A 17342-nucleotide genomic window follows, 5' to 3' on the forward strand; every position below is an offset into this window, starting at 1 on the left:
ACTAAAAAATTTCATCCCTTTCTCTTTAGTCATATTATTATTATTTTTAAAAAAATTATTTTGGTTTTTCTACTTATGTTAAGTACCTTTGAAATATAATAGTCACTTAATGACAATATCAAGAAATTTTGATGGAGAGAAAAGAAAAGAGGAAAAAAAAAAAAAAAAAAGATCATAAAGCAGAATGTCTTTTAAGCAGAAAAATATATACATGTAATGGTATCAAAACCAATATACAAACAATTGCTAGGGCGTAGTTTGCGTGTGTGTTTACGATTGGTATCGTAACCTTTGTCATAAAATTTCCGAATTGACCTTTAGGTACTAATTACCAACCATTTTTTTTTTTTTTATTACAATTTGAGGAAGGGGATATCTATCCTTAGATATGTACTCTAAAAAGATATATTTTTTATTACAATTTGAAGAAGGATATGTACTCTAAAAAGATATATTTTTTTTATTACAATTTGAGGAAGAGGATATCTATCCTTAGATATGTACTCTAAATAGTTTTATCAGCAAACCAAATCTAAAAATACATTAATTGACCATTAAATATATAGTTCCAACACTGTATCATGAACCAATCTGATATTGAGATGCATGTGGGTCTCCTTAACGGGGTCCAGCTAATGTGGTTGATTGTTGCGTCACACATAGCTTAAACAAATTGACAAGGTACTGATTACCATCCATATATTTTTTTTAATTATTACAATTTGAGGAGGTTTAGGTATTGATTACCAACCATTTTTTTTTTCAATTACAATTTGAGAAGGGGGATTTTTATCCTTAGATATGTACTCTATATGGTTTTATCAGTAACCCAAGTCTAAAAGTACACTAACTGACCATTAAATATATGGTTCCAACGCTGTATCATGGGGGGTCCAGCTAATGTGGTTGATTGTTGAGTCACACATAGCTTACACATTAGGCCCTATTATTGTATATATGTGGAATAAAACTTTAGGACAAGTCAATAAAGCTTAATATATATATATATATATATATATATATAATTTATTGTCACCTAATTATGTTCTATGATAATTTTGGGGTTTCTATTACTTTCTTTTAACGTTTGATACTCCTCAAATGTTAAAAAATTACATATTGATAACAAAACCATTAAACACAATGAAACCTAACAGTTTATCCAATTTTAACCCTAAATTCTAATTTTTTTTTCTGTTTATTTGTCCAATAATTGATGAGTTTTTTTTATTATTATTATTATTTTAGTAAAGATTAACGATCAAAAATTAAAAAGAAAATGGATTTAGGCTTAAAAATGAATGGATCAATGTTAGGTTTCTGTTAACATTTCACGGGTTGGTCACTAATATACAACTTTGTGGAACTTAAGGATATCAAATGTTAAATAAAAATTGTAGAGATCCCAAAATAAACTTTGCCCAAACTTTTTTTTTTTTTTTAATCATCATTTTTGCCCAAACTTAAGGATATAGTAAAGTGCTTTAACGCTAAAATAAAATAAAATAAAAAGAAGCGTGGAAAATTACAATAAGAAAGCCATATAAATAATTAGAGAAGGGAAATCAAGGAAAGCACCTTATCTCTCTCTAATCACAATCATTCTCTTTCTCGTTGTGGTCAACCTCTTAATTTTCGGCAAACCACTATTTCCATCGGCCATGGAAGAATCTACAGCCTCTACCATTACCGATTCGATCCTTCTGAAGCTAAAGTATGCATCTGAGCAGATAAGAGAAAAAGAGAAGCCGAAAGGACTTAAAGACTTTATTTCACCCATCATGGAGGCTCTAAATGATGGTGCAGGGAAAAAGCCAGTCGAGGATGTACTGTTGCAGGGTAAGGATAAGCTAAAAGAATTACTTGAAGACACCATTAGTTCAAGAATCAAGGATATACAGGGTGATCCAGATAAGAAGAAAAAGGTCGAGAACCGTAAAGTCAGGAGAAGGGTGAGGACTGAAGATGCACTGTACAAAGCAGACGACTTGATGGACGAGGTCTTGAGTGAGGTACGCACTGCTACTACTGCTTCTTTCTCAATTACAAATTAATTTCATTTTTGTATTTGATCAATAACCTTGGCTAATCAAGTTAACATTTAATTCTCTGTCCAAAATCAAAATTGGTATTTGACTACTAGGCATTTTTAGAAAAATAATATAGATAAAATGATGATTCACTAATAATATTAAGCTTTTGGAAAGGAAAAAAAAAAAAAATTGGTAATTCAACATGCATCAAACCCATTTCAACCCAATATCCAAATAAATAAATAAAATTTAAGCCTTTCTATTTGCAGATAAAATTTAAGTCCTGTTGTCGATTCCCATTCTTAACTTCCTTTCTGCACAAATTCGGAGCTTAACAAAATCAGAACCAAACAGGCTTTAGTAAACGCCTAATAAATTTCACTCCTACAAGTGCATGCACGTGAAACTCACGTGGATATTGAGATATAATTGGATGGGAAAATTGTTTTAAAAAATAAAAAAAAGTTTACGAGGAAACTAGAAATAGATTTGAAAGCTGAATTGGGGATTTTTGTATCTTTTCCCTTAATTTTCACTCCTACATCAAAATTTTTCTTTCTTTTGGAAAATCTTTTTAGAAATTATTGTATTTTAGTGTTTTTAACTTTTATGGTTTTGTAATATAGATTTTCAACTATTAAAAGTCACAGTATAAACACTCAATTTATAATTTGTTACAATTTGAATCATATTAACCTTTTTTCTCACATTACCATTAATGAACATCTCATGTGAGTTACACATGAAATATCAAATTGCATTTTAGTACATTCTAGTTTGAAATTTATTAAAATTTAATACCGCTCACATGGACTGTACGTGAGACAATTGTTAAATACTATTAGCCAAATTTCAAATATGACATAACTTGTAATAACAATTGTACATTAGGTTTAGATAACAACTTATGAAAGTTAAAGGCTTAAATCATAAAACTTTAAAAATTAAAAATTACTGAAATGAAATTAATCCTTCTTTTTATTCTCTTGCTGTCTTTTTTATAGGGCAAAATACACAAAACCCCTCTATATTATTTGATATATACATCACTCTCTCAAACTATAAAAATAACAAATAGCCAATTTACTATAGAAGGATGTTACCAATTAAACCTTAACATAATGTCAAATTTTTAATAAAAAAGAGGGATTGCGACAGTTTTTAAAGATTAAATTAAAAAAAAAATTCTATTATATTTAGGGCAAATTATGGAAAACCCCTAAACTATATGACTCTTACAATTAATCTCCTTAAACTATTTATGTAACAAATAAACCCCTTAACTATGATTACGTATATAACAAATGGCCATCTTCAAACCAATAAAATATTAAAAATTATTTTAATTTAACAAAAATACCCTTTTGCCATATCCATTATATCATTTTTCAAATGATATCATCTAAGTTTGTCTTAGAAATATCTCATCTAAATCTTTTAAGGTTTGAACTAATTATAATTTAGTCTCTCATATTTTAAAAATTATAACTAGCATCCATATAGGGGATGTGAATGCCAAATATTATCTTAATTTGACAAAAATACCTTTTTGGCATACCCACCATACCATTTTTTAAATAATTTAACCCAACTTCTTTTTTTTTTCTTTTTTTTAAAAGAATATTTTATGTAGACCTATTAAGATTTAGACTAATATCTCATACTTAGAAAAATAACAAATTTCATTTAAACCCTTTTAGTTTTATGTCAGGACCCATCCAAAATTCCTCACCAGAACCCTAGACAAGCCCTGATTCCAGGAAAATCCTACCGGACCTTCCAATGGAAAATCCGGCAGAACCTCCCCTAAGAATTGGACTTACCACAATTTTCCTGCACTGAAAATACATTTCTAGAAACATCCCCTTATTCCTCCCACATTATTACAATTTGATTCCACAAATTTACGGTACTTCAAAATGAATAACAATAAATCAGTGATAATTAATAACTAAATGTCCAATACAGTATACAGAGCATTATGCCAGTAAATATGAAATTAATACGATGACAAATAAAGAAATAATACAAGATGGAGAGGAAAAATGAAAGAAATGCTTATTGGACTTTCGGCAATGAACTGAGACGTCGGGCTCGCCCCGGACGATCAATGTCTCCCAAACCTTGACCTACTGTACAATTTTTATATTAATAATATAACAATAAAAGGAATTTAATTAATCAATACCAAACAAATAAATAAATAATAATTCATTGAAAATAATATTTTCTCTTAAAACCCTCACTATTCACTCAGTTAGAAAGGTTCCCCTTTTAAAACATTTTCGCAAAACCCGTTATTTGTATGCCCAAAAATTAAAGAATCATTAATTTAATAAATAATAATTAAATAATCCAAATATAAGTAAAATGTAATAAAATATAATAAATAAATTTGGAACACTTGCATTAAAGAAATATAATATAAGGGAAAAACTTTCAATATATCTAATTCATAAAATTTGATTTAATCAATAAAAATAAACAATGTCAAAAATGTAATTTAACTAATTAATTAGATGATAAAACAAATTAAATGCACTTAATTTAAATACGATTTTAAAACCTTTAGGGTTTGAAATTTCTATCTGAAAATTTATACTTAACGCACCACACCATATACCAGTGATGCCCTCCGATACCCAGCGTCCTGAGCACTGTCTAGCGGGAGGTTGAAGAGAGAAACTTACATACGGTCGCTTCGGCATCCCGACAACGCCGCTGCTTAAACCGTCATCCCGACCACGAAGGGGGCCGGCTTATGGCCAATATCAATCTTGCCTACCCTCGGTCCAATGGCAACTCACGGGAGACATTATAACTTGCGCGCTTATCCACATATACAGTACAGAACACCAGTACTGTATGAGTGCGTCTAAAACAAATAAACAATTTTATTAAAATACCCAAGTTTTTCCAAATTTACTGTGGGAATTATACCATTTTCAATTTCAAATTCACATCCCACATTTTTCTTTAATATTTTCAGCATAAATCCACCGATAATAATATACAAATATATTTTCCTAAATCATAAAATCAAACAAATAATATTCCAAGGGCATAATTATACAATTTGAAACCACCAAACTTAAACCAATATTTCCTTGAAATGTTTAAAATCAAATCATGCCCAAAAATAATGTTAAAACCGCATGAAATTCATATATAATTTAATTCCACAATTCCTCAATACCATAAAATAATTTCCACAATAAATTAATTAATATTAAAATCACAATTCCTTTAAATATCAAGTACATAAAACATATTTATCACATATTTGATTATAAAATATTCCAACAATGAAATTTGATAATAATTGTCAAAATCTCAAATTCCTTAAAACCAAAATATTTTATAATGCACAAATATTTAATTCCATTCAATTTTGGCACCAGAATTCCAAATATAAATTTACTAAATATTCAACATATTAAACATATTTTTCAAACAACCAATTTACACAAAATATATATGTTTTAACATCCCAAATTAATTTTGAAGGTGGGTCACTCACCTGGAGCACGCAATTGATCCAAGATCCTCCATGGGATCAATTTCATAACGCACGCGTGCTCCTAGAACAACAACATTACACAACTCAAATAAATTAATATTTTATTCGGATAAATAATACCCGGTACCTGGGGTGACTAACGTAAACGTTAACCAAAATTTACAAGCAATATACCAAATCAAAGCTTGTGAGGCGGGGATTATGAATCTGGTCTTACTTTCCGGAGATCGGACCGGTGGTGGCCGGAATCTCGCTGGAAAGCTCTTGGCCTTTAGAGCCTCGATTCTCCTAAACCATCGCAAATTGGAGGAAAAAGACCCCGGATTTGAGTTCAGGGGGTCGGAATTAGTGGGGAGGGGCCAGAGACGTGACTGGGTACTCGCCGGAATTGGATTTTTCGGCGAACCGCGGAGACCCACCGGAAACCATCGCCTCCGGCAGCGCGTCCGGCGGCCGATGGCTGAGATTTTCAGGGGTTTTGTAGGTTGAAGGGAGAGGGTCTCAACGGGACCCGCGGTGAGGTAAACGGAGGCCGGATGGTGAAGAGATCTGGGTTTGAAGATTTTCGGCCCCTCGCCGAAAAATACTCTGATCCCGGCGCGTCGGAGGTCCGGTAGCCATGAAATTTGGTGGGCTGGTCGGAAATAAGGAGGTGGTGAGGGGTGGCTGGCGCGTGTGGCTTGAAAATGGCTGGAAATGGGTCAAACAGTGGTGGCTGATGGTGGAGGGGAAAAATGGCCGTCGCTGGAAAACTCTCCTACCCTGGCGCATTACCGGCCGGTTGGCCTTGAGATTTGGGTGGCCGATTGGAATTGAGGAGGCGGAGGTAGTGGGGTGGCGCGTGTGGCCCTCCGGTGACCGGACGATGGCCAACCGGTGGTGGCCGGTGTTTCTCCTCCTCTCTTTCTCTCTCCTCCTCCTCTCTCCTCTCTCCCCCCCCCCCCCCCCTCTCTCTTCTCTCCCACCTCACCTAAGAAAAACCACGTGGGTGCCACTATGCACTCACAGGAATGGCTGAAATCGTGACACATGGTGTTTCACTGTTCATGCACTGTGCATAATTCGAAAATAGAATAAAATATTGCGATAATTGGAAAACTTCGAATGTCCATAACTTTTTAAGCGTACGTTCAAATTAGGCGTGCCACTAGTCTGTGGACTCGTATCAGCGAGCACTTTACAACCATGTATGAGTCAAAGCTCATTTCCCCATAAATAAAAAGTCAACTCCGACACCCTTGGACAGTTTGGACCCCAACTTGTTTTGCTCATAACTTTCAAACCGTAACTCCGTTTTCAACGTACCACTAGTCTACGAACTCATGCCAACGTGTACTTCGTAATGGTACCTCAGTCAACCTAGAATTCCATCCGAGTCAAAAAGTCAACTTTTGACCCATTCGATCAACGGTCAAAGTCAATGGTCAATGGTCAACCGCATTGAAAGTTGGAAAATTTCGGTTATATTTTGAGACGGGGTGTTACATTTACTACAATTACACTTAAACCTACACTTTTTAGAAATCATCATTAACCTCTCTTTAGTTCCCTATATATATTAAAAGAGTTCTAATATTTGTCAATTTCTTTTAGTTAATTTGTGTAGTTACAAGCAAAAAAAAAAAATAAAATCAGTATTTTATTATTGAATAACACTATGAAATAATAATTGTAGCAATTTAATTGATAAAATTAACTGACAAATGGGGGTCTGATTGATGATTTTTAAAAGCATAGGGTCTAACTAATATTAAGGTAACATTGAAAAGGTTTAAATGAAATTTTCACTTAAAAAACTTACAATTAGCACCCCAATGGGGTGCGAATACTAAAACTTATTTTAATTTGACAAAAACACCCTCTTGTCATATCCATTATACCATTTTTCAAATAATTTAATCTAATATTTTTTAAAGGATATTTCATCTAGATCTCTAGGTAAATTTTAAAAATTACAACTAGCACTTTATAATGGGTCATGAGAGGAAGATGATAGTTTTTTTAAAAAAATTGATAAAGGTTAATGATATTTTGAAAGCTGAGTAATCAAATTGTATTTAAATTAAACTTTAATAGAGGTGGATGAAATTAACTCTTTTTTCTTATTATCTTAATATTAAAACTAATACTTTCTTCAAAATTTAAAAAATATTAAATCGTAATATTTTCATCGAAAAATAAAACATTAAAAATAATATATTTTTTTTAAATATAAATATTGTTTTCTTCAAAAATTAAAATATTTAAAATAATATTAATATTAATTAAATAATTTATACATTTTGAGAATTTTAATAATTTTAAATTTAGATTTTGTTATAAGGATAATTTTAACTTGATGTATACCTTTTATTTGATTTGTAAATTTTTAATAGTTTGAGGGGTTTTTTTATTGTACTATTAGGGGATTATTTGTAAGAGTTAGATAGTTGAAGAGGTTTTATGTAATTTACCTTTATATTTATAATATTCATTATGTTATATACTATATAAATATTTCACATTAAATTGATAAATAATATGATATTATGATCAACTAGAAGTGATATAAATTAATATAAGTATAAATAAGAATATAAATAAATTTTACAAATTTATTTGCTACAATATTATATTACCCACATATTTAGTAAAATAATGATAAAAAACTAAAATGATTATTGAAATCATGATAATAAATATAAAATTAATAAGTTGAGAGTTTTTAATCTTTTGGTACATTTTAGATTGTAATTTTTTTAGTTAATTTGCAAATTTTTACTAATAATTTTTTATTCATGTAATCTTTAAAATTTACTTTTTCAAAAATTTAAATAATATTTTATTTTGTAAGAGTATTATAGAGAATTTAATCATCATAGTCTTTATTTTTAACTTTTACATAGTTTAGAGGATTATAACAAGGGCCGTTTTATTCATATTACAAAAATTATTAGACACACTATATTCTATATATGGCAATACTAAATCATATTTTTGCTTTCTACATTAATAAAATATGTCAATTTCACTCTTAATAGTGTGATATACATGAATGGATGATATAGGTCCATCCCAAAGTGTATACATCCCTCTGATTTATACAAGTAGGCTTATTTTTTTTATCTATCATTAGGAATGTGGTAAATATAACCCGGATGATATTGGTCCATGCAATATGTATAATTTGAACTATATTTGTTTAATGCTTAAGGTATTTCTAACCTTTTATCAATGAGTATCTTGGAATATAAAAAATCATTAAAAATTTTAGTGTTCTTAATAATTTTTATAATGTGAATAAAACTACTTTATTATAATGGATTTGAAATAGATATTAGACAATGAAGAAATTAGGACTATATTGAAACTTCTAATTGAAATCCTGGTCTCATGCAGCTAAATCAGTCCTAAACTTAAAACAACGAGTTTCCTTGGGGGCAAAACTTTTTAAGAGCCTCGTAAAATTTTTACTAAGGAGTCAAATAATGCTAGAGATAATTCTCCTATGAGTAATATTTAAATTTTACTTTCCAAAATTGTTTTAAATATATATATATATATATATATTGTAAGGGTAATATGCAGATTTTAATCATCATAGTCCTTATTTGTTGTTGTTGTTGTTGTTTTTTATTTTTTTTTTCATAGTTTGAGGGATCATGATTTTGTGTATTTTATCCTTTTTTTAATACTTACCATGCATTTGAACAAAAGAATACAAGATTTGGATTTGAAATAGATTTTTGATTATAAAAAAATTAGGACTTTTTTTTTAAAAAAATTTAATTGATAGTCCATCTCAATTCTGGTCTCAGGCTGCCAAACCGGACCTCAACTCAAAACAACTAGTTTCCTTGGCGAAGAAGCTACGTGAAACAATAAAAGATGTCGTAGATGCTGCAGCTGGAGATAATGTTAGGCCTGATGAGCCTCATAAATTTTGCTTCCGCAGGCCTCGTAAAGTTAGCACTAAGGAGTTGGACCCCACAGTGAATAGGCTCAATTCAGATAGTTGGTTGGACAAACATAAAAAGGATATTCAAGAACAACTTTGGAAGGACATAACAACAAATGGAGAAGAGCATGTGGCGGTTGTGGCCATAGTAGGTAATGGAGGATTAGGAAAAACCACACTTGCTCTGAACTTGTTTCAACGGCTAATATCTCAGAAGGATACCGACTTTGATTTGCGAATTTGGGTTAACGTCCCTCATGAATTTAACAAGGGATCACTTGAGGAGGGAATCTTCCCTCATGAACTTTACATGAGATCACTTGTTGACGGAATCATTCGGTATACAACTAAAAAAGATGTTCAGGACGAACGACTTGAGTCTACAACAAAGAGACTACCACAGTGCACACCATCTGAGGGACCTAGCGCCTTCCATGAAGTGAACAGTCTTAGCGTTGAACAACTTCACAAGGAGGACTCTGCAGCCTTGTTAGAGACTGAGATAAGCGCCATAAAAGATAGCCTCAACTACCTCGAAGAAGGTAAATTGCATGACAAGCTTCAAAACATAATAAATGGAAAACGGCTGCTTCTTGTACTTGATGATGTCTTGGATATGGACACTGAAAAATGGCTACACTTCAAAAACTTGTTATCAAATGCTGTTAGTGATGGGAGCAGAATAATAATAACTACTTGTAGTAAACTTGTTGGAGACATTACTGCAAGTACAGACAAGAATGTCCATATGCTACGCCATCTAGATGAACATGACCCTTGCGACCTATTCCAACGATTTGCATTTGATTTTCAAAAGCCAGCCAACTCAAAAATTGTGGAGGTTGTAGTGGAGATTGTGAAAAGGTGTGGAGGAAACCCTTTTGCCTTAAAGACAGTAGGTGAGAAACTCAAGTCCACAAATCTAGAAACCCAAGGTTGGTCCAACTTCCGCGATAACGAATTTCAAAAAGTAGTAAATGAAGAAATCTTGCCCTTCCTTCAACTTAGTTATAATATTCTATCTTCGGAGTTGAAACAATGCTTTGCCTACTGTGGTATATTCCCTCAACAATCTGAGATTGATGTGAAAAACTTAATACATCTTTGGATGGCACTAGGGTTGATTTATCCAGAGCAAGGACAACGAATGGAGGATAGGGGTTATGCTCATGTTAAGGAGTTGTGTCAGAGATCCATGTTTGAAGAATTGGAAGTAGACCATGAGAATAGCTTTGTAACAAAGTGCAAGATGCCAAAGCTTATGCATGACCTAGCAGTACTTGCATTAGGAACAAGGTTAGCCACATTCAAGCAAAAGGAAAAGCTTGAAACTGGTACTGATGAAAGAAGTACTCAAAAGGATAAGAGTGATGTTGGTGTTCATGGTGAAAGAACTCTACAGAATAAGCATGATATCGATGATGAAACAACACAAAAGGATAAGCGTGCTATTGGTATTGATGAAACAACCGAACATGTCTCGTTTCATTTTCATTTAGATGGGTCAAGAAAAATTCGTTCATTCTTTCAGAAAAAGAGGCCTAGGATTTGAACAATTATTTTGCCTTGCCAGTTGCAAGAGGAAATTGATGAGGGACTGCGTAGCTCAACGTTTAAAGATATCATTTCCAATTATAATAACTTACGCACATTGGATCTGCATGCTACAGGGATCAAAGTTGTGCTGGAGTCCAATGATAAGATGAAGCATCTAAAATACCTTGATCTTTCTCAAAACAAAGGTATCAAGTTATTGCCTGATTCAATCACCAAGGTACCGAATTTGATGACACTGAAACTCTCCTCATGCTTTGGACTCAAAGAGCTGCCAAAAGATATGGAGAAACTAGTCAACCTCAAACATCTTGAGATCGATTGGTGCTACAATTTGACTCATATTCCTCCTCGACTTGGTAAGCTAACTCAGCTTGAGACGTTGTCAGAATTTGTGTTGAAAAGGAGCAATGGAGAGAGTAGAGTACTAATGCCAACAGTACCAAAATGTTTGTATAGAAAGGGCAATACTTTGGAGTCTCTAGACGAATTAGAGGAGCTGAACAACTTGAGAGGAGAGCTGAAAATCAGAAATTTGAGAAATGTTAATGTTGACTATTCTAAGGTTACAAATTTGGAGGGGAAACAACACCTTAAATCTTTAACATTAGCTTGGGAATTTGATCTCAATGCCGATGACCAAGCAGTAAAGGACAAGGCTCAAGATACACAACAAGGTCTGAAGCCGAACTTAAAACTTAAAGAATTGGGTTTATTCGGCTACAGGGGTGACAAGCTTTCAGATTGGCTTCTCTCTCTCACAAATCTGGTCAAATTTTCATTATAAAAATGCGAATGCAAAAGTCTACAACCACTTACTCAGCTCACAACTGTCAAGGTATTGATACTGGACAACATGCCTAATTTGAAGTATATCTCCAACAAGTCTGGTGATCACAATTCTGAGAGCAATCCCTCATCGTCAACAGAATTCATCAAAAAACTGGAAGAGGTAAGGTTTATAGAATTGCCTAATCTAGAGAGATGGTGGGAAGAACGTGATGCTTCTTTGGCATTTCCTCATCTTTCCAGATTGATGATCGAAGATTGCCCTAAGTTGTGTTCCATGCCGCTCTACCCGAATTTAAAGGAATGGTTAGTATTGAAGAACACTAGCTTGGTGCCATTCATAAATACAATGAAAGATGAAAGCTCTGTCAAACGGACATTAATGAATGATGGAAGCTCCTCCACTCCCCTGTCCAATTTGCAAAGTCTGTGCATTACTGGGGATAAGGACATGGGCTCTGAATATGATTAGATTGTGTGGAGAAGTCTCAAAAGCCTGTGGTTTCTGAGATTTGATTATCTTCCAGGACTAAGGAATCTTCCCGAGGGGCTTAAAGCTGTTGCAACCATCCTCCAAGAACTCAAGATTTGGCATTGTACAATGAAGAGTCTTCCAGAATATATTTGGAGATTCAAACAGCTTAAAAGACTTGGACTTTGCTCATATTTGGAATCTCTGCCTAAAAGAATACCATTCCTTCGAAGAACAACATTGCTTCTTGAGACACTGAAGATTGTGGATTGTCCATTCTTACTAAAAACATGCCAAAAAGAAACCGGTGCAGATTGGACGAAGATTAAATACATTGAAAATATTCTATTCCACCAGTAACCTCAAGGTAACATGATTTTACTCTTTTTATAAGGTAATAAAATGAATGAGCTTTACTTTTCTTCTTTTATTGGATTGGCAGACACTCTGTAGACTGCAGTGTATAAGATATATTATCCTCAACGTAGTATTTAATTCATGTGGCCCTAATCTTATATTTTTCATAGTTATTCAAATCATCACCATGTTGAGGCTAATCTAGCTGTGATACCAAGTCCCATTCCTATACACATACATACGCATAAACAGGCACTTTAGCATCTCATACAGCTCCCTACTATCACTTGTTTAGCCCACTTGGGTAACTCGCACATATGGAAGCCAAGCTTCATATTTATACTTGCCCAATGTCGGTAACCAAATCTAAGCTTTAGGATACTTCTTCAATGTCGGTTCTTCATATTCCTAATTTCATATATTTCCTTCACCAATTCAAAGGTCTTCCTTTCTGCCCAAGTATATGTTGTGGTTCTTTGACCACTTTAGAGAAGAAATATGAGAAGAAAAATAAAAAGAATTCTATTACTCTCTTGGAAATAGAATACAAAAATAAAAACTTCTCTCGTGGAGATTCTCACGTGGAACCTCTCTCTATACTGTCAAATTCTCTCTGGAATTGCTCACTCTTCTCTCAAGCTCTCTCTGGAACTTAAACACTCTCTCTCTCGGAGTTTACTCTCAATATTCCTCACTTGGGATGATATTGAGCTTACTCTCTTAGCTTGCCTTGCATGCAACGAGATGAACCTATTTATAGGCTTACAAGGTTGGTTGCATGGCCACAATCTTCAACAGCTTTTGACAGTAGCCCACAATTGTTGAGCAAGTTGGAGTTTAGTGTTAAATGCAGCAACCATTGTCAAAGATGGTGGCTATGCAGTCTTCACACTGTCGGTGCAGTGGTGATGCGGCTGGACTTCACAATTCTCCCCCTCCAGCCGCATTTAAACTGATGGCCATTTGCCATTCATTCCGGCTATGTCTCTACATAGCTTCAGCTTTCCTTGAGCAACAACTTTTGTTAACATGTCTGCTGGATTCTCTTTTGTGTGGATCTTCATCAGTTTCAGCAACTGTTGATCTATTACTTCGCGTATCCAATGATAGCGGATGTCAATGTGCTTTGTACGGGAATGATACATTGAGTTTTTACTCAAATCCATGGCACTTTGGTTATCACAATGTATCTTGTAGTCTTCTTGCTTGATACCCAATTCTGTGAGAAAACGCTTTAACCACAACATTTCCTTACCCGTTTCCGCTGCGGCAATGTACTCTGCTTCAGTAGTGGATAAAGCAACACACTGCTGCAATCTTGACTACCATGACCCAGCTCCCCCCACAAAAGTGTAGAGATAACCTGATGTAGACTTTCTATTATCAGGGTCTCCGGCCATATCTGCATCTGTATAGCCTTCCAAGATTGGATCACCTCCCCCGTAGCACAAGCACAGCTTCGATGTACCATTAAGATACCTGAGAATCCATTTTACTGCTTCCCAGTGTTTATTTCCAGGATTTGAAAGAAATCTGCTCACAACATCTACTGCGTGAGCAATGTCTAGTCTGGTACACACTATTGCATACATCAGACTTCCTACCGCTGAAGAATATGGTACTGAAGCCATCTCCTCTATCTCTTCTTTGGATGAGGGGCACAATCTCTTGCTCAACTTGAAATGATTTGCAAGTGGAATGCTGACCGGTTTGGCTTTATCCATGTTGAATCTCTTTATCACCCGTTCAACATACTTCTCTTGAGATAGCCATAACCTTCTATTCTTTCTATCTCGGATTATTTGCATTCCTAAAATTTGTTGAGCTGGTCCTAAGTCTTTCATATCAAAGGACTTAGACAATTCTTTCTTCAGCTGACTAATCTTCATTGCATCTTGTCCAACGATCAACATGTCGTCCACATATAGTAAAAGTACAATGAAGTTTCCACCTGAAAATTTTTGAATATAAACACACTGGTCTGCTGCAGTCCTTTTATAGCCTTGACTCACCATAAACGAGTCAAACTTCTTATACCATTGTCTTGGTGCTTGCTTGAGGCCATACAAGCTCTTCTTCAGCTTGCATACGAGGTTTTCTTTCCCTGAAACCTCAAATCCTTCTAGCTGCTCCATGTAGATTTCCTCATGTAAATCACCGTGAAGAAATGATGTCTTGACATCCATCTGTTCAAGCTCTAGGTTTAGACTTGCTACTAAACCAAAAATGACTCGAATTGAAGTCATTTTTACCACTGGTGAAAAAATCTCATCAAAGTCAATTCCTTTCTTATGAAGAAATCCTTTGACCACCAATCGGGCTTTGTGTTTCACCACCCTTCCGCTGCCATCTTTCTTGAGCTTGAACACCCATTTATTCTTTAGTGCCTTCTTTCCTGTTGGAAGCTCAACCAACTCATAAGTATGATTTTTCTACAAGGATTCCATCTCATCTTGCATTGCTTGTAGCCACTTTTCCTTCTCTTGATGAGAAACAGCTTCCTAAAAACTCTCTGGCTCCCCCTCTTCAGTAAGCAGAATATACTCAGATTCTGAAAATCTCTTTGATTGAATTCAGGGCTCGCTCAGATCTCCGAACTTGTAAACCACTGGTTTCAGGAGGTGTACCATCATCTGACCGCTGTGATGGACCTGCAGCTGCTTGAGAGGATTGAGTCTCCCCCTACTCAATATCCCATTCTTCCTCCTGGTCTGCTTCTGGTATATCTTCATGCACCTCATTATCTTCTGTGGCTATTTGTGCTGGTGCTGGATTAGGACAAAAATTCTCGGCACTAGAACTACAATTAGGAGACATTCTGGGCTTTTCCATGTCTTCCATTTTCTGGTTTTCATGGAATACTACATCCCTGCTTCTAATAACCTTCTTTGTTTTCGGGTCCCATAACCTGTATCCGAATTCTTCATCTCCATATCCTATAAAGATGCATGGAGTAGACCTTGCATCGAGCTTATGTCTGAGCTCCTTGGATACATGTACATAAGCTAAACAACCAAACACTCTTAAATGAGAGTAGGAGGGAATCTTACCCGACCACACTTTCTCCGAAATTTCAAAATTCAACGGTACTGACGGTGATCTGTTGATTAAATAGCAGGCGGCACAAACAGCTTCTCCCCAGAATGGCTTTGGCAGCTTAGCCATACTGATCATACTTCTGACCTTTTCCATAATGGTTCGGTTCATTCTTTCAGCTATTCCATTATGTTGTGGGGTGCGAGGGACCGTCTTCTCATGTCGAATGCCGTGTCTTCTACAGTAGGCATTGAACTCCGTGGAAGTATACTCGCCTCCATTATCTGAGCGGAGACATTTCAGCTTCTTTCCTGTTTCATGCTCTACCATGGTATGAAACAGTTTGAAGTAATCCAATACCTGGTCCTTTGTCTTCAAGAAATATACCCACACCTTCCGAGAAGCATCATCAATAAAGGTCAGGAAATACCTATTACCGCCTAGTGACTCCACCTCCATGGGACCACATACATCAGAGTGCACCAAACTGAGCAACTTTGATCTTCTCATTGCAGAGGAACTGAAAGAGACTCTATGTTGCTTGCCAAATAAGCAGTGACTACAAGGATCTAGTGCAGCATCCTTGCAAAAAGTGATAAGCTTCTTCCTTGCCAAAGTGGACAATCCTTTTTCACTCATGTGACCAAGTTTCTGGTGCCACAGATTTTGAGACGCCTCTCCTTTTGCAATATTGAGGCTTTCTGCACATATCTTCACATGAGTTTTGTACAGCGTTCCACAAATATGTCCTCGGGCGACAACTATGGCACCTTTCGTCATTTTCCATGTGCCTTTGCTGAAGTAGTTGTCATAGCCTTGCTTGTCTAAGGCTGCTCGCGAAAGTAGATTAAGCCAAAGATCTGGAACATGACGGACATCCTTCAAAGTGATTGTACAACCAACATTCGTTTTTACCTGAATATCACCAGTTCCCTTAATCTTTGCAAAACTGAAATTTCCCATCTTTACCGTACCAAAGTCTCCTGCTTTGTACGTTTTGAAGAAATCTCTGTGTGGAATGACATGGTAGGATGCTGTAGTATCGACTACCCACTCAACATCTTGGGTTGATATGTGAAGGCATGTCTCTTCTTCAGTGGAGCAGAGCGCCACTTCTCCTGTAACAGTGACTAGTGTCTCTCCATCCTTCTTTGGCTGATTACCTTGGAGTCTTTGCTCTCTCAACAACTTTCTGTAGTTCTTCTTCATGTGACCCTCCAGGCCACAATGATAGCACTTATATGATGATTTTCTACCGTCTGTAGATCTGCCTCTGCTCTTGCTCTTACCTCTCCCCCTATCTCGACCACCTCTTTGCTGTCTTCCTCTCTCTGTGACGAGGGCATGTGACTGATCCATGCCAATGTCCTTTCTCCTGGCCTCTTCATTAAATAGGGCATCCTTAACCATAGACATAGTAAGCTTGCCATTCGGGGCCGAATTGCTGAGAGAGACTACCAATGTCTCCCAACTGTCTGGAAGAGAGCTTACAAGTAGGAGGGCCTGATCCTCATCCCCTAGTTGTAATCCACAGCAGATAGTTGATTTACCAAGCTTTGGAACTCACTGGTATGTTCGGCTACAGAAGTTCCACTCTGTAATTTTAGATTTACCAATTGCTTAAGCAACAGGGCTTTGTTCCGA

At 35.2% G+C, this 17342-nt stretch overlaps 1 protein-coding gene across 1 annotated transcript; it reads left to right on the forward strand.

Moving 5' to 3' along the window:
- The first annotated feature begins 1661 nt into the window (after window positions 1–1661).
- Window positions 1662–12305, forward strand: LOC132800539 (putative disease resistance protein RGA4). The gene is made up of 4 exons (XM_060814473.1): window positions 1662–2012; window positions 9351–10967; window positions 11064–11813; window positions 11916–12305. Exons 1-4 carry the CDS (start codon window positions 1662–1664, stop codon window positions 12303–12305), a joined length of 3108 nt encoding a protein of 1035 aa, XP_060670456.1.
- The last annotated feature ends 5037 nt before the right edge of the window (window positions 12306–17342 follow it).

Source organism: Ziziphus jujuba, chromosome 2, assembly GCF_031755915.1.
Source record: "Ziziphus jujuba cultivar Dongzao chromosome 2, ASM3175591v1".
Lineage (NCBI taxonomy): Eukaryota > Viridiplantae > Streptophyta > Magnoliopsida > Rosales > Rhamnaceae > Ziziphus > Ziziphus jujuba.